The 14,435-nt window shown below is 48.9% G+C and overlaps 4 protein-coding genes across 4 annotated transcripts; 3 read left to right on the top strand and 1 right to left on the bottom strand.

Annotated features, from left to right (window-relative positions):
* Positions 1-905: 905 nt before the first annotated feature.
* Positions 906-4,296, top strand: DSM5745_03278 (NRPS-like enzyme; the record flags this gene model as incomplete). The annotated part of the gene is made up of 4 exons (XM_026745294.1): positions 906-1,132; positions 1,183-1,249; positions 1,298-1,537; positions 1,585-4,296. The coding sequence occupies 4 exons, from the start codon at positions 906-908 to the stop codon at positions 4,294-4,296; spliced, it is 3,246 nt and encodes a 1,081-aa protein (XP_026606160.1).
* A 685-nt stretch (positions 4,297-4,981) lies between these two features.
* Positions 4,982-6,781, top strand: DSM5745_03277 (uncharacterized protein; the record flags this gene model as incomplete). The annotated part of the gene is made up of 1 exon (XM_026745293.1): positions 4,982-6,781. The coding sequence occupies one exon, from the start codon at positions 4,982-4,984 to the stop codon at positions 6,779-6,781; it is 1,800 nt and encodes a 599-aa protein (XP_026606159.1).
* A 1,166-nt stretch (positions 6,782-7,947) lies between these two features.
* DSM5745_03276 (uncharacterized protein) lies at positions 7,948-9,224 on the bottom strand (the record flags this gene model as incomplete). Its single annotated transcript, XM_026745292.1, has 2 exons — positions 7,948-8,684; positions 8,798-9,224. The coding sequence occupies 2 exons, from the start codon at positions 9,222-9,224 to the stop codon at positions 7,948-7,950; spliced, it is 1,164 nt and encodes a 387-aa protein (XP_026606158.1).
* A 1,040-nt stretch (positions 9,225-10,264) lies between these two features.
* On the top strand, positions 10,265-11,455 carry DSM5745_03275 (DUF1996 domain-containing protein; the record flags this gene model as incomplete). Its single annotated transcript, XM_026745291.1, has 1 exon — positions 10,265-11,455. One exon carries the CDS (start codon positions 10,265-10,267, stop codon positions 11,453-11,455), a length of 1,191 nt encoding a protein of 396 aa, XP_026606157.1.
* Between the last annotated feature and the right edge of the window lie 2,980 nt (positions 11,456-14,435).

Genomic DNA, 14,435 nt, shown 5'->3' with positions numbered 1-14,435 from the left:
AAATATGCAGATACAGAATCCTCATTGCGATGAATGGTGATGGTGCTGTGATCCCCGCGGCAGCTGCATGGTCAGCACATCACGATTGGATCGTTGCCTACCTACCTGGAGGATCCGTTATCGGCGACCATGGCTTCAGACACGACCAAGCCAGCAGCTCAACTTCACGGAATAATATCAATATCCCGAGTGGAGGAGCTTGAACAAGGCACGAAGGAGACGAGAAAGAGAGCTCGTGGCATTACGAACCAGTCCGTTGGCCTTCTACAGCGTCCGTCTGCTGTGCTACAAGCCTACATAGTACAATCTGTGTGAGATGCATACGAGCAAACCTTCCGCAGCAGCTGAAAATTGGGGTTCGTTTCCTGCCCCGATATGCGCACCTGCGGTTCATGATTGCCGAGCTCTCTGTTAGCTAAAGGAGGCTGGCTGATTTGTATTGAAGACTGAGCTGCTTCTTGATTTGCAACGATCAACAATGGTACAGATGAGCAACAGACAAAGCAACCAACTTGGATCTTTTTCATACATCGATTGAACTATGTTGGCCTGCAGAACCCTGGCTGCCCAACCGCGGGGTCCTCTGAGTGCAGATTATACTACGAATGGACCTGAAGGTTGATCTGAAGCTCATGCAAAAAGAAATTATGCTCTGCTGCCCACCACCATCAGGATCAGGAGGAAATACTATTTGGCCACGGTCATCTCGCTAAGACACAATGAGCAGCGCGGTCTCCTGCAGTCATCCTGTCATGGGATCCTGGTCGAACTGAGACGGATGGTACTTCCGAATACCAGATGGTCAAGCATTTAAGAGCTGTTTTGACCCCACGCGCGAGAGCTTTCTACCGCAAATAATCTTGTTTTTGAACACAGAAGATCTACCTATCTTGTCAACTCCCGCCATGGACCGCTTCAAGGAAAGCAAACAAGCCGGCCGCAGACTACTTGTCAATTACATTGATGCCATAGCTGTTGAGAATCCCACCAAAGTTGTCTTCACACAGATCATCTCCTTCGACCCGCCTGTCCAGTTTGAGGTCACTTATCAGGCACTGTCGAACATCATAAATTGTCAGGCCTGGCAGTTGACGGAGAGTCTGCATGGAAAAGCTAGAAACACCACCATCGCGTATTATTCCTTTTGCTCACGCTCATGCTAGACTGCTGACCGGCTTTTAGCTACATAGGCCCCAGCGACGCCAGGCATCTTATCTTGTCTCTTGCGGCAGTGAAGGCCGGATCTAGGGTAGGCAACGGCCATTTTTTCACATTAAAGCTAACTCCAGAACAATAGCTCTTGCTGTTATCCCCTCGAAACAGTGTCGCAATCCATGAGCATCTTATCAAGGAGACTCAAAGCTCTGGTATCCTATATGACTCCTCGTTCTCGACAACTGTCTCAGAAATGACTGCGCTTGGGCAGTTAACTGCGGTCCAAGCTCCGGAGCTTGTAGATCTTCTTTCAGACACAACCATCGTTAACGAATATCCGTACTGGGATACGTTCCAAGATGCATCAGACAAGCCACTCGTGGTATGTAAAACCTTGCATAGGCGAATCACAATGTCTGACATTGGTAGCTCTTTCACACCAGCGGATCTACAGGAATGCCCAAGCCAGTAACCTTTGTTCATGCTGCTATGGCTTCCGCCGACAACTTCCGGGACCTGTATTCGAAGGTCTCGTACCGTGTGAGCGCCCAAAAGGTTATTGATGCTGCACAAGGCTTCTACAATGGGTGTCCCCTTTTCCACCTTGCTGGCTACGTTGTGGGATTCTTTGCGGTCTTTAGTGGCTGCGTTGTGGTAATACCACCTCCGAACCAGCCCTCTAGCCCTCAGATGTTCAAGCAAGTCATGCATGCCACGCATGTCGAGGGCGCGTTGCTACCGCCACTTGTAGTTGACCAGATTGCTCAAGACCCAGCCATGGTCGAGGAAGTCGCTAAGCTCAAGTTCATCACATTCGGGGGCGGTAAGTGTTTTACGAAACAGAATATCACCGTCAGTAGGGTGCTGACAGAAGTAGGCTCTTTAAGCCGAGCAGCTGGAGACTTGCTCGCGAAAAAGACCCACATGCTCAATGTTCTCGGTAGTAGCGAGTGTGGTACTTTCGGTGTGTTCATGACCGAACCGGAACACTGGGACTGGTTTCATTTTGCCGAGGAGGAAATGGGGATCGAGTGGGAGCCTATTGACAAGGACACCGACAAGCCAGAGCTTTTCGAGTTGGTCCTCCGCCGCCGCGATCTTCCACAGAGACAGGCAGTTTTTGCCAACTTCCCAGACCTGGACGAGTGGCACACAAAGGACATCTTCTTGCGCCACCCAACGATCCCATACTACTACAAGTACCAAAGCAGGAAGGACGACGTGATTGTCTTCTCCACCGGCGAAAAGACGAACCCAATCGACGTTGAAGCAGCAATCACTTCTCTTCCTGGGGTGGAAGCAAGCATAGTGGTCGGGCATAAACGACAGTATCCAATTCTATTGGTTGAGCTGGCAGATTCCGCGACTGCGGACGAGACCCTGCCTCGCATACACAAAGCGTTGGAAGAGCTTAACAAGCTGAGCATGAAATATGCCCAGATCCACCGGGGTGACGTCCTCATTGTCCCATCAGAGAAGCCTTTTGTTCGAACCCCCAAAGGGACAATCAATCGCAGCCAGACCAATAAGCTGTATGCAGAAGAGATTCAAGCCCAGTATGATTCGGCCACAGATATCCCAGATCAAGCGCTCCAAACGAAGCTTGACCCGTCAACTGACGAAACCCTTGCGAAGACCATTGCAGACATGGTTGGTGACCTCACAGGAGTTAAAGACCTCGGCATCAATGACGACTTCTTCGCGAGTGGTTTGGACTCGCGTCAGGTGCAGATACTTGCAGCAGCACTGACCCGGTCCCTACCGGAGCAGAATGATATACTGTTTATCCGGAATGCAGTGTACATGAATCCAACTGCCAGTGGACTTGTGGATCATATCCGCCGTAATGCCGCGGAAGATGTATCGGCAACACTTGATGCGCTATTTGACAAGTATGACGCTCTTCCGCCCTATCATCAAGTAACTAACAGCGACAGGTATTCTTCACTGCTACCCCAGCCGGCAAAAGCAACGCCGCCAAGCGCCAGAAAGGATGCCCACCACATCCTGTTGACAGGAAACACCGGCTTCGTCGGCGGCTTCATCCTCCAGTGCCTCCTACAACGCTCAGTCGTCACCGAGATTACCTGCATCAACCGTAGACTCCCCGATGCTAATTCGGCTTCAAACCCAGCCATAGTAGTCAATCACTTCAAAGGCGACCTCTCACAGCCCTTCTTCGGTCTTCATAAAGACGCCTATGCACATCTCGTCTCTTCCGTTACGGAGGTGATTCACTGCCAATGGCCGGTCACCTTCAACCTCCCCCTTGCGCTCTTCGAGCCTCAGATTGCCGGCATTGCAAACCTAGTCCAGATGGCGTACGACTCGCCGCAAGACGCACGCATCATTTTCCTCTCCTCCATCGCCACCATCCAGGGCTGGGACCAGGGCACGCCTGTTCCAGAGGCGCCGCTCAACTCACTGCAATATGCCCAGGGCGGATATGGACAGAGCAAGATGCTCGCCAGCAAATTGCTCGGCCAGGCGACTACCACAAGTGGTGTTCCCTGTGCAGTCTGCCGAGTCGGCCAAGTCGGCGGACCAATCAATGCGGACGGTAAATGGCCCGAGCGAGACTGGTTCCCGACGCTCCTGCGCGCGTCTGAAATTATGGGTGTCCTCCCCAAGTCCATAGGACACTTCGATGATGTCGACTGGCTCCCAGTTGATTCCCTGTCCGAGGCGCTCGTCACGCTAGCACTCGACTTGGATGATCTGAACTCAGCGAAGACAGGACCCGCTGTCGACGGAGGAGCAGCATACTACCACTTCACGAACCCCTCTGTCTCTCCATACCCAGACCTCGCCCCGGTCCTCGCACGCCGCCTGGCGAAGTCTAACCCAAACCTCGAACTCGTCGACACCCTGCTCGAGTGGACGGAGCGCCTTGCTGCATGGACCCCCGCGAGTAGCGGCGCTGATACTGACGCCGAGAGATCCAAGAAAGTCGAGTCATCCATGGCTGCCGCAACGGCTCTCCTGGAGTTCTACCAGGGCCTGGCAAGGAACCTGGATCAGCCGAATGTGATGCTTGATACGGCGTTGACGGCGGAGAGAATCCCTTCTTTGAAGAGCGTGGGTGCGGTGAGTGAGGCTTGGATTGAACTTTGGTTGGATCAGTGGGGGTTTGGGAAGTAGTGGGGTGGCCTTGAGACTGGATCCTCTGAGGTGAAAATGCGCTTCGAAAGGAGAATGATACCGGTAGAGCCGGGTAGTCTAGCGGTCTGATATCGAGTTCTGAATATGAAGTTCAGCCAATGACTACCTAACTGGCAGCCAACGGCGAGGCTGGTGCCGTACGATCTGTTTGATAGGGTTATCAGCATAACCACGAGTCTTTGTGCCTCCGTTTGTCTGCCCTGCCATTGCTTAGAGTCAACGCTTAGTTTCTATGGCCGTTTGATCGCTTGGTATTAATAGTCTTTCCCTAGCAGGGATTTTCTAGTTCTCTTTCCAATCCATCAAACTTCATGACCATCTTACTATACCATGCTATATCAATAAATGGATATATTGACTGACCAAGCGAGGAACTATAGAGCTATTGATGTGTTTTGTTTGTGCTCTACCCTCAACGTGATTGGCCGAGTCGAAGTAGATTAACCTGCAACCAGCTAGCACCTCGCTAGCCTGATGATTATCTGCTGATTATCTGTGATTATCTGCTGATTAGCAGGCCGTGACTAATCGATTATTTTCCAGGCTTCGGCCCTCTTGAGTGGCTGCAATTTCTTTAGCCCAGTAACCGACATCCCCCCTCCACGAATTCATCGAGCTGAACCTTCCTCTAGGGAGAGCGCGCCAAGTCGAGCTTTATCCTGAAATGTCACCAAAGCCGAGGAAAGAGCCCCAAGAGCCGTCAGGTCAACTTGTGTTCGTGGGAGGCCCGACGCTGCCAGAGTCCGGTGAATTGCGGTCCATAGCGATACGCCGTGCCCTCGAGGAAAGACGCACAGAGAGGCGGCAACACGCGGAGGACCGGCTAGATTTGATGCTGAAGTCCAAGCAATTAGGGCAAGAGGATCAAGCTGGAACGGCCGGGGACAGATGTTCTTGCTTATGCTCGTCCCCGGTGGAGCAGGGCGCTCGGACGTCGTGGCTAGACTCAGAGCCAGCAACCCTAAGACGTCGTATGATCATGCCGAAGGATTGGACTGCGGATTGCTGTCCAACCTGCGGGGGAAGGGCTAGGCCTGTGGCTGGTTCTAGAGCACCCAGCCCACAGTCACCGTGGGCAGGGCGCTCCAACCCGCTGCTGCCTGTAAATGCATTGGTGGACAGGCTCAAGGTCCACGAACTGCTCGATTTCGCGGCCACGACGATATGGCCGCACTTCCGGGGCCTGGACCACCCGGCTAACTGTTACCAGGGGTGGGTCTTTCCGATGGAGAATCAGCTGCAGCTATACGCCATCCTCTGGGGAGCTTCATATCACCGGGATATCCTGCGCATCACGCACGGTGCAGCTAGTGGAGAATCCAGGGAGCAGCTGGAGCTCAAGGCACTAACCCTGCAGTCCCTGAAGCGCGAGATTGCGAATGTGGATAGGCTTAAGTCTCCAGATGGGCTGGTGATGTGCATCCTATGGCTGGCAGCAAACGACAAGCACAAGAAGATCACCCGCGATCTGAATCCTTTCTCGCCTCCGTTCAAGAACCTGCAGGCTCTAGACTTCTGCGGCGCCCAGGAATACCACCCGCTGCATTGGAACATGGTGCACAATATCCTCCGCCGCTTTGGCGGGATCGAGAGCATCAAGACCTATGCACTCGCCTGGCTGGTCAGCCTCGCATCGCTTATCGTCGCGGTCCAGTCTCTATCCAAACCAGTCTACCCAGTCATGGGTGCGCACGGTCAACGACTGGATCTGGATCTGCAGCCACCGAGCCTGCTATTCCAGCCACATGGCTATCACGAAGGCCCTGATCCTGCGGGCTCCGGATTCCACGAGCTCTTCTATCTATGGCCGCCGATCAAACACGACCTCATCGACGTATTCATCGAATTAGGGCAATACGCCGCGGTCCTACAGCACTTGCATGGCAATCCATGCAGTCCCGCGATCCTGGACTTACTAGGCGACAGCCGCAATCTCATCCACCACCGCCTCCTCTCCCTCCCTGACGAGCATGACCCCGTTGACATGATCCTAGAACACGACCAGACCCCGAGAACGGAGGCTAACTGCAGGTGGAAGCTCTCCCTCGACATCTACCATGCCGCTCGTCTCTCTGCGATCCTCTACGCGGTGCACGTCACATTCCCCCTCCCATACTCCAAAGCGCCCCGAGATATCCTGCTCTATTGTCTTCGCCCCCGTCTCCACAACCTGCACACGCAGAATCTCACGTCGCCGCTCCTCATCTGGTGCTTGGCTGTAGTGCTGACCTGCTCGATGGTGGACGAATTCGAGGGCTCTGCCCCTGCGTCTCCTGAGTCCGATGCTGACTCTGTTGCTGACGGACCCGGGATGGTAACATACATGGCTTGTCTATGCCGAGACCTTGGGGTGAATGATCGCCAGGGACTCGAAGAGCTCGTGAGAACTTTTGTATGGGCTGATGCGGCCGCGACGGAAGAGTGCTGGGCCCGGACGTGGAGCATGATTCGGGCTCTGTTATGACACGTACTAGTAGTGATCAGTGATCAATGGAACTGCCTTCCTACCGAATTACCCAACGGGGCTCGTAGAGTCTGGCCGGACAACCCAGCCCAATTGAACCCTTGATACCGCCTGGGTAAGCTTAGGTGAGGCTGGTATGATCGGGCGAGATTAGGGCAAGTGCGCAATAGACCAGAGCCGTGGACAGGGTAAGATAGAATAAGATAGAATAAGATAGAATAAGATAGAATAAGATTAGAATAGAAGGGCGGCGGCCTGAAAGGGTTTGTAATAGGTAATAGGTGTGAAAGGTAAAAAGACCTGCCCGGGCACCTGCATGGACATCCGATTCCAAGAAGCAGGAGAAACAAAAGATCAATACGAACCTGCCTTTCTACATAGAAATATAAAAACATCATATCAGCCAAGTGAGCGTGAGTCTACGATCGGCATCTCATCCAAGTCTCAATATATAACAAGCGTCTCAGAGGACCGGGCCAGTCTCTCCAGCTTCTTAGACATAGACATAGACATACATCCATATCTACTACCCAGCTGCATCGTCATCGCCGCACCTCGAAGCGCAAACAACCAGCCCCCACAACGCCTCCCCGCCCATGTGCCCGGACTCGAGCTGCTCCCCGTCTGTGTAGAAAAACCCGCCCAGAACCAGCCGGACGGCGTCCCACGCCCGCGCATGCAATTCCAATTCCAGTTCCAGAAACGCCGCGAGGTCCGCGAGCCGGGACACGAACCACGCGTGGGAATCGTGGCCCTGCGCCGCCATGCCGCCGATGAACAGGATCCAGAGGAGCGCGTCTGGGGCTGTTTTTTGGAGGCGCGCGAGAGTGGAGATTGTGTTTGTGTTTGCGCTTGTGTTTGTGTTTGTGTTTGTGTTTGTGTTTGTGCTTGTGTTTGCGGGGCTGAGCAGGCAGTCCCGTAGACTGTTGACGAGGTGCTGCATTAGGGGGTACTCCTGCAGATGCCAGATGCGGATGTTTAGGTAGATGAAGAGGGTGAGGCGGAGGGGCTCGTTGAGGGGGGATGATGAGGCCGTGGGTGAGTGTGAGTGTGATGGATCTGGATCAGCTGGTGCTGTATAACGAACAGAGACAAGCTGGTGCTCCAGGAGCAAAAAGAGGCTGTTATCCGTGTGCGTGACGAGCGAGGGGCGCAGGAGCGCAAACTCATGGTACTGGATTAGACGCTGCGAGACGCGCAGGAGGGTCTTCATGCTCTCCGCCAGAGTAGTATACCACGGAGCGGCGAAGAATGACGTCCCCAGCGTCAACACCCGGGCTGCGATTTCCGGTGCGAAAGCCGATGCTAAATGGGCCACTGTGTTGCTGCTTGAGTTTGAGTGCCCCAGGAAGAGCGTCGCTTCCTGGTGGATCTCGCGCCGCCATTTTGCGGCGAGGGGGCGGGTTGGGGCGCGGTTTGTTAACGCTGCGTACATGATGTCGGAGCTGGGTTCGATTGTTAGGGATGGACCATGGAGTGAAGCAGCTGAGGCGTACTAGTAGATTTGGAAGAGGGTCAAGTGGTCCAGGGACTCGAGGGCGCCGTGCAGGCGGATCAATGCGTTTAGGCCGTTTGTGTGGATGGCGGCGCTGTCGTGATTGCAGCTGATCGCCTGGAATTGTTAACTGTTTGTAGATTTGAATATGCCCGGGCTCAAGTGAAGGAAACACACCTCGATCGCCCGCAGCGCGGCAACAATCAAGATGGTCGGCGCAGTGATAGACCCCGGATTGTGAAGGTTGCGGTTCAAGGCCTTTATCGTGTGGCCCCGCAAGCGCAGGACCTCTCTCCTCGACTGCTCCAGATGCTGCGAGGGCGCATTGTTGAGCTCGTACATGGCCGTCTTGTGGTTTGCCGCGGACACAAGCAGGGTCAGCTGGATGGCTGGCTCGGAATGCGCCTGCTGCCACCACCACGCACCCATGCGCGCGCTATCAAGCGGGTAAGCGCGGGGCACGGTGAAATGCCGGTCTACGCGGGATTAGAGTGAGTATGCGAGGTTCCCGGGCCACGTACGATGGTGGAAGCACGAGTCCATGAAGCGGTGCATTGGCAGCGCGGTCGTGGAGAAGGGGTCGATGAAGCCCTGGCCGAGCGGGGATTGCGGTGACCACGGCCCTGTCAGCTGGGCGAGGTGCATGGACTGGGACTGGTGATGCCGTGCGCTGTCTGCTCTGGCGCCGGCAGCTTCTGGGCTGGAAGCATCATCTGTATCTTTTCCGGCCCCGTTTGGATTCGAGGAACCAGGTACCGGATTGTATTCGAACTGAAGCCGTTGACGAAAGACCGGCAGAGATGCCTTCAGCCTCTCGGCAGCAGCAAGCCGCTTCTTCCGCTGATAAGTGTTCTGCGCAAAGACGCGCTTCTGCTTCTCGAGGGAGCGGTTCTGCGGGTTGTCGTCGTGGTAGTCCACAAACAGAAAGTCGGCATCGTGGGTGCTCATCGGAGTTCTTGGACAACCGGCGTGGTGGTTCTATTCCCAGGAGAGGTCCGCTCGTGGTCACAGTCACGGCCACAGTCCCAGGCGAGCGCACTACCCATCTCCACCTTGAGACCGAGTGCGGCGATGATTGGCTGCAGCCTGCCATGTCTCGATTTCTAAGCGACCGATCGCACACTGAGGGAACACAGCATGGCACGTGACTCCTGCTGAGGGATCGATGTGATGTTGTTCTGGTAGCATGGCTGGGCGGAATGGTTGAGGACAAACATGGCATTGAGAATAAACAGGAGCCAGAGTTGGAGCAGTGGGCGACAGAGTTTATATACAGTTGTCTACGCGCAGTCAGGCTGGCCACATCGCCTGGCAGGAATAATGTCCAGTGAGGAGGCAGCGAGGATGCTCCAGAAGCGGTTTAGTTCGCCAAGCTGCTCAGATTACTCCCAGTGCCAAGCGTGAAATGACTTTATATCTTGATAATAGAGTACTCTGGACCTGTTCCCCCGACCAGAGGAACCTTCGGCATGGCAACGCCGTTTGAAGTATAAGTAGCAAAGCGAGGACCGGTACGTAAGTGAATGTCCGCCAAGGAATGTGTGCGCTATTAAGGAGTAATACCGATATAGCTCTGACGAGGCAGACCAGACCCTGAACCATTCAGTCGGAGGTTCTGCTTGCCTGGAGGGTACCCTAGAAGCAAGGGACTGGGCAGGGCTAAGCGAGGGCCACAGTTAATCTATATCATAGGAATCGCCTGCCTGATGTGCGTGAGCTCTGGTGGGTCAGTTTCAGCCACCAAGATTCTTCGAGCGGCTGTTCTGAATGGGGATATCCGACGTTCATTTGCATGAAACAGCCCTCAGCTATCCACCTTCAACGACAACTTCAAGATTGCTCACCGAAAGGCAAAAGGTATAAGACATGATGCCAGGCTGGAATCCAGTGATCATGTCTCCCGTTGTTCTGCTGTTCGACCGTCACTCCTTCTCTCCTAACCATCCTGATCTGGGATCAGTCCATTCTTTTTGTCTTTCTTCTATCCAATGCGTTCTCTCCTTTCCATCCTGGCCGGCGCCAGTCTCGCTGCTGCCTGGACCGAGCTTAGCCATGCTCCGTTCATGAACAAGAACATCGACGCCATTGTCCAGCCAGGCGCCTACACCTCGCACATGCATACCTTCTTCGGCAGCGACGCCATCACCAACGTCCTTCCAACCTCCGCTGACCTCCAGACCGGCTGCTACACTGGCGATAACCCGAACGACCTCTCTGTCTACTGTGCGTCCTTCACTCCTCCCACTCTCTCTACTCAACTTTCCCACTCACAGCTCACATCTGCAACAGGGGTCCCCACCCTCTACCACGTCGACGGCGACACATACACCGAAGTCCCCATCTTCAAGTTCAGCACCTACTACACAAACGCCTTCGCCACAAGCCCAATCCCCCAAGACTTCGCCATGCTCTCCGGCAACGCCTCCGCCACGACCCAGGCCGAGGCAGACAACCCCTACAACAACATGGAATGGTTCTGCGAGGGCTCCGACGCCCGCGAATCCAACGTCGCCCAGATGCCCTCCTCCACCTGCGACCAGCATCTCCAGGTCAACCTCGTGTTCCCGCAGTGCGTCAATCCAGATGACCACAGCGACTACGACTTCGCCGACGACAGCCAAGCCTGCCCGGAGGGGATGGTCTCCATCCCACAACTGCGCTACCGCGTCCTCTACGACACGAGATCCGTGGCCCCATCCGGCTGGAGCGGCGCCGCCCCGTTCCTGCTCTCGTGCAGCGATACCCTCGGCGCCGGCTACTGCTTCCACGGCGACTTTGTCAACGGCTGGTATGAGGATGCGGCGGAGAACATGCTGGCCAACGGCGGAGGCGGCTACACCGATGGCCAGTTCGTCGCGGGCTCGCATGGCGATTCTGCTGTTGAGGCGACGTGCACTGCTGCAGACCAGGACCCGGGGAATGGGACGAGCGATTACCTTGCTAGTCTTGAGATGATGGCTGGGGGTGCGGCTGGGGACGAGACTCCCACTCCTACTGCAGCCCTATCCACGCCAGCGGCTACTGTCCCGGCAATGACCACGACCACGACCACGACCACCCCCAAGCCGTCGGCTACACAGGCTCCCGACTCGCGGCGCAGGCAGAAGCACAGGACCGGGATGCAGCTTGGACAGCAGGGCAAGCGCAGCATCGGTCGGGAATCGAAGGCCAGGCTGTGAAGCGCGCTGGGCGCTCTAGACGGCTAGATTGCGGATGTGAGGAGTGCCTCTCGCTCTGGTCTCTTGTGGGTTTAGCTTCAATCGAGCACGAGCCAGAAGGCTGTGCGTCTATTGATAGCAGACGGAATCTCCATTTCACCTCTTGCTTGTGTGCTGTGTGCTGTGCTCTGTGCTAGGGATGTGGCACATCATCTATATGTATGGCATTGCCCAGTGCAATCCTCTGATTCTCTCTATGACCAAGGGTTATCTTTCACTACTTCTCCATGCCGTGGGCATGTACTTTATATACTATCCATAGCTACCAACTACAGTATTCGCTCGCTAATCTACAATGTCAGAACATGTCTTACTATATTCTCAAGTGCCTAGGCAGTGTATTGATAGACCGGTCGCGGCACAAAAGCTGAAAGTAGTTCATGCCTACGCTGTTTGATTATGCTGGCAGCCTGTTGTAGCATCTATCCCGCACTGGAAGGAACCTCCATGGGAAGGAATGACCGCGTCAGGTACTGTCGGAGCGGAGGACTGGCAGGCCGGAGAAGCCGCCAGAAGCCTCTAGCCCAAATCGGCTTTGTTCCCCGCGCTTATCCTAAAGAGGCTAGTATTATTATATATTACTTTTTTTTATTAAAGATTTTATATATAAATTATTTCTTAATTAGATTTACTTATTATTTTATAATATTATTATTTATCTTGCAATATTTTTATTGATTTTATATTTAAAAATCTACACGTAATTAATTAAGACGGCAACGCCGGAAGCCCCGGAATTTTAACTAATTAATTTTAATTAATATTTATAAATACCTTTACTTTTAATATATTAAAAGGCTTTATAATACCTAATATAACTCCTATACTTATTATAAAAATAATATTTACTTTTATTATTATAATAAATTAAATAATAAATTTATTAAAAAAAGCCTTTATACTTAACATAGTAAATAAAAAACTAAGAAGTAAAAAAAACTATAATATATAAATTTAGTTAGTAGGCCAAAAACTAGACTTATATAATTTTAAAGTATTTATTAAAAAAATATACCACGCCTAATATTAATATTAATATTATATTAAAAATAAGTAATTATATTAAAAAAGGTTTAAATATAGCTTGCAAAAAGTTTAATAAATAATATTATATAAATAATATATATAAATTTAAAAAAGGTATTATATATAAACAAGTTTTATACTAAAATTAACTAGGTTTTTAATAAAAATAAATATATAATAGCTTATATAGTTTAAAAAAAAGCTATTATTATTAACTAGGCTAGCTATAGTATAGTCCAGGAATTTATTAAAATACTTTATAAAAAGTATAAATTTAATAATAAATTTAATATAATTATTACTTTATACTAGTAATTTTTTTTATTTTTAAAGAAACTATAGGTAAAAATACCTTTATATTATAAAGTAAAGTATATTTTAATACCCGCGAGCGTTATTAAAAAAATAACTATAATATAGTTTTAAAAAATTTATTATAAAGTTTTAAATAGGGCAAAGGTCTAGACTTTTATTTATATAATAATATTAAAAAATAATAATAATAATAATAATAATAATAATAAAAATAAGAATAGGGATAAGAATAATTTTAATTTTAAAAATAAAAAATAAAACGCACCTTATTAAGGCGCTTTAAAAAAAGGGGTGTTTAATAAGCAGTAAGTAAAAAAGAAATTAGCTTTAAAAAATAATAAAAAATATATATAATTATTACGGTAAAGGACCTTATAATTTTTTAGAATACTATTATTTAGTATTAAAAAAGTATTTTTTAAGCTAGTAGCTATTAGGCAAGATTTAGTACTATAAGTTTATTAGGCTAATAAATTTAAATAATAATATTAAAAATAGTAATACTAGTAAGCCCAGTGCTACTACTATTTTTTAATAAACTTAGGGTAAATATAATACAAACTTTAGTATATATAGTACTATACTTTTTATTATATTAATAATATTAAAATTTTATAATTAATGGCTAGTGGACACTAGTTCCAGAATTCCTGTATATAATAATAAAAATCTTATAAAAATTTTTTATATTATTTAACTTTTATAGCACGCATTTATTATTGTGAGTCGCGTTTGTATACTACAATAAGCTTAGGAGAACATAAATTACTGCAATAGGAAAGGCGTCGTGTATTTATAGTAGGAACTAATTGCTAATTCTTCTAAGTTAAAGTTTGGAGTTAAACTTAGTATTTTATATATTATATAACTAGCCACCGCCTTAGCACGCGGCTAGTTTAATACTAAAGTTCCTTTGCTAGGTAGCCTTAGGCTGCTAAATTATATTATTATAATACTATATAGTTATAATATTATAATAGTAATAATAGTGCTTTCTTTTTTTAAGTAATCGCGCCCTTGTAATTTATAAATTTATGTTTTTTTTTTATAAAAAGTAATTTAATTTATAAATCTTATTAAGCGCTACAAAATAAGCTATTTTTAGGTTTATAAAATATTATAGTTCACGTGTAATTTACGTTTAAAGTTAGGGGTAAAAAATTAATTTAATTACCTTACTTTACTACTAGGTCTAAATATAATATTACTACCTGCGGTGGCTAGGTATAATATTTTAGTTTTAATACTAAAGCACCCTTGTAATTTCTCTTTTTTTTTTTTTTTTTTAAATTCATTTTTGTAATTTTTTTTTTTTTTTTTTTTTTTTAAATTTTTTTAATATTTAAAGCAAGATAGCGCCTGTAAGTATACACCTTTTTTATTATGTTTTTATTACTTTTTAATTATTTAATTATATTTCTAAAGTTAAAATATCTTATATTTACCTTTTCCCATGCTCTCTAAGCATTATATTATTTATTTTAATAATATTAATCCTATGTTAATATTATTAGGCCCGCATATTTTATTTTATTTCACGCTTAGTTTTTATAATAAAGCTTTAAGCTTTAAATAGCTAAATCTCCTTGTTTTTACGCTT

Source organism: Aspergillus mulundensis, assembly GCF_003369625.1.
Source record: "Aspergillus mulundensis strain DSM 5745 chromosome Unknown scaffold_2, whole genome shotgun sequence".
Taxonomy (NCBI): Eukaryota; Fungi; Ascomycota; class Eurotiomycetes; order Eurotiales; family Aspergillaceae; genus Aspergillus; species Aspergillus mulundensis.
The sequence above is the reverse complement of the archived record's forward strand: the minus strand, read 5'-3'. Positions and strand labels throughout refer to the sequence as shown.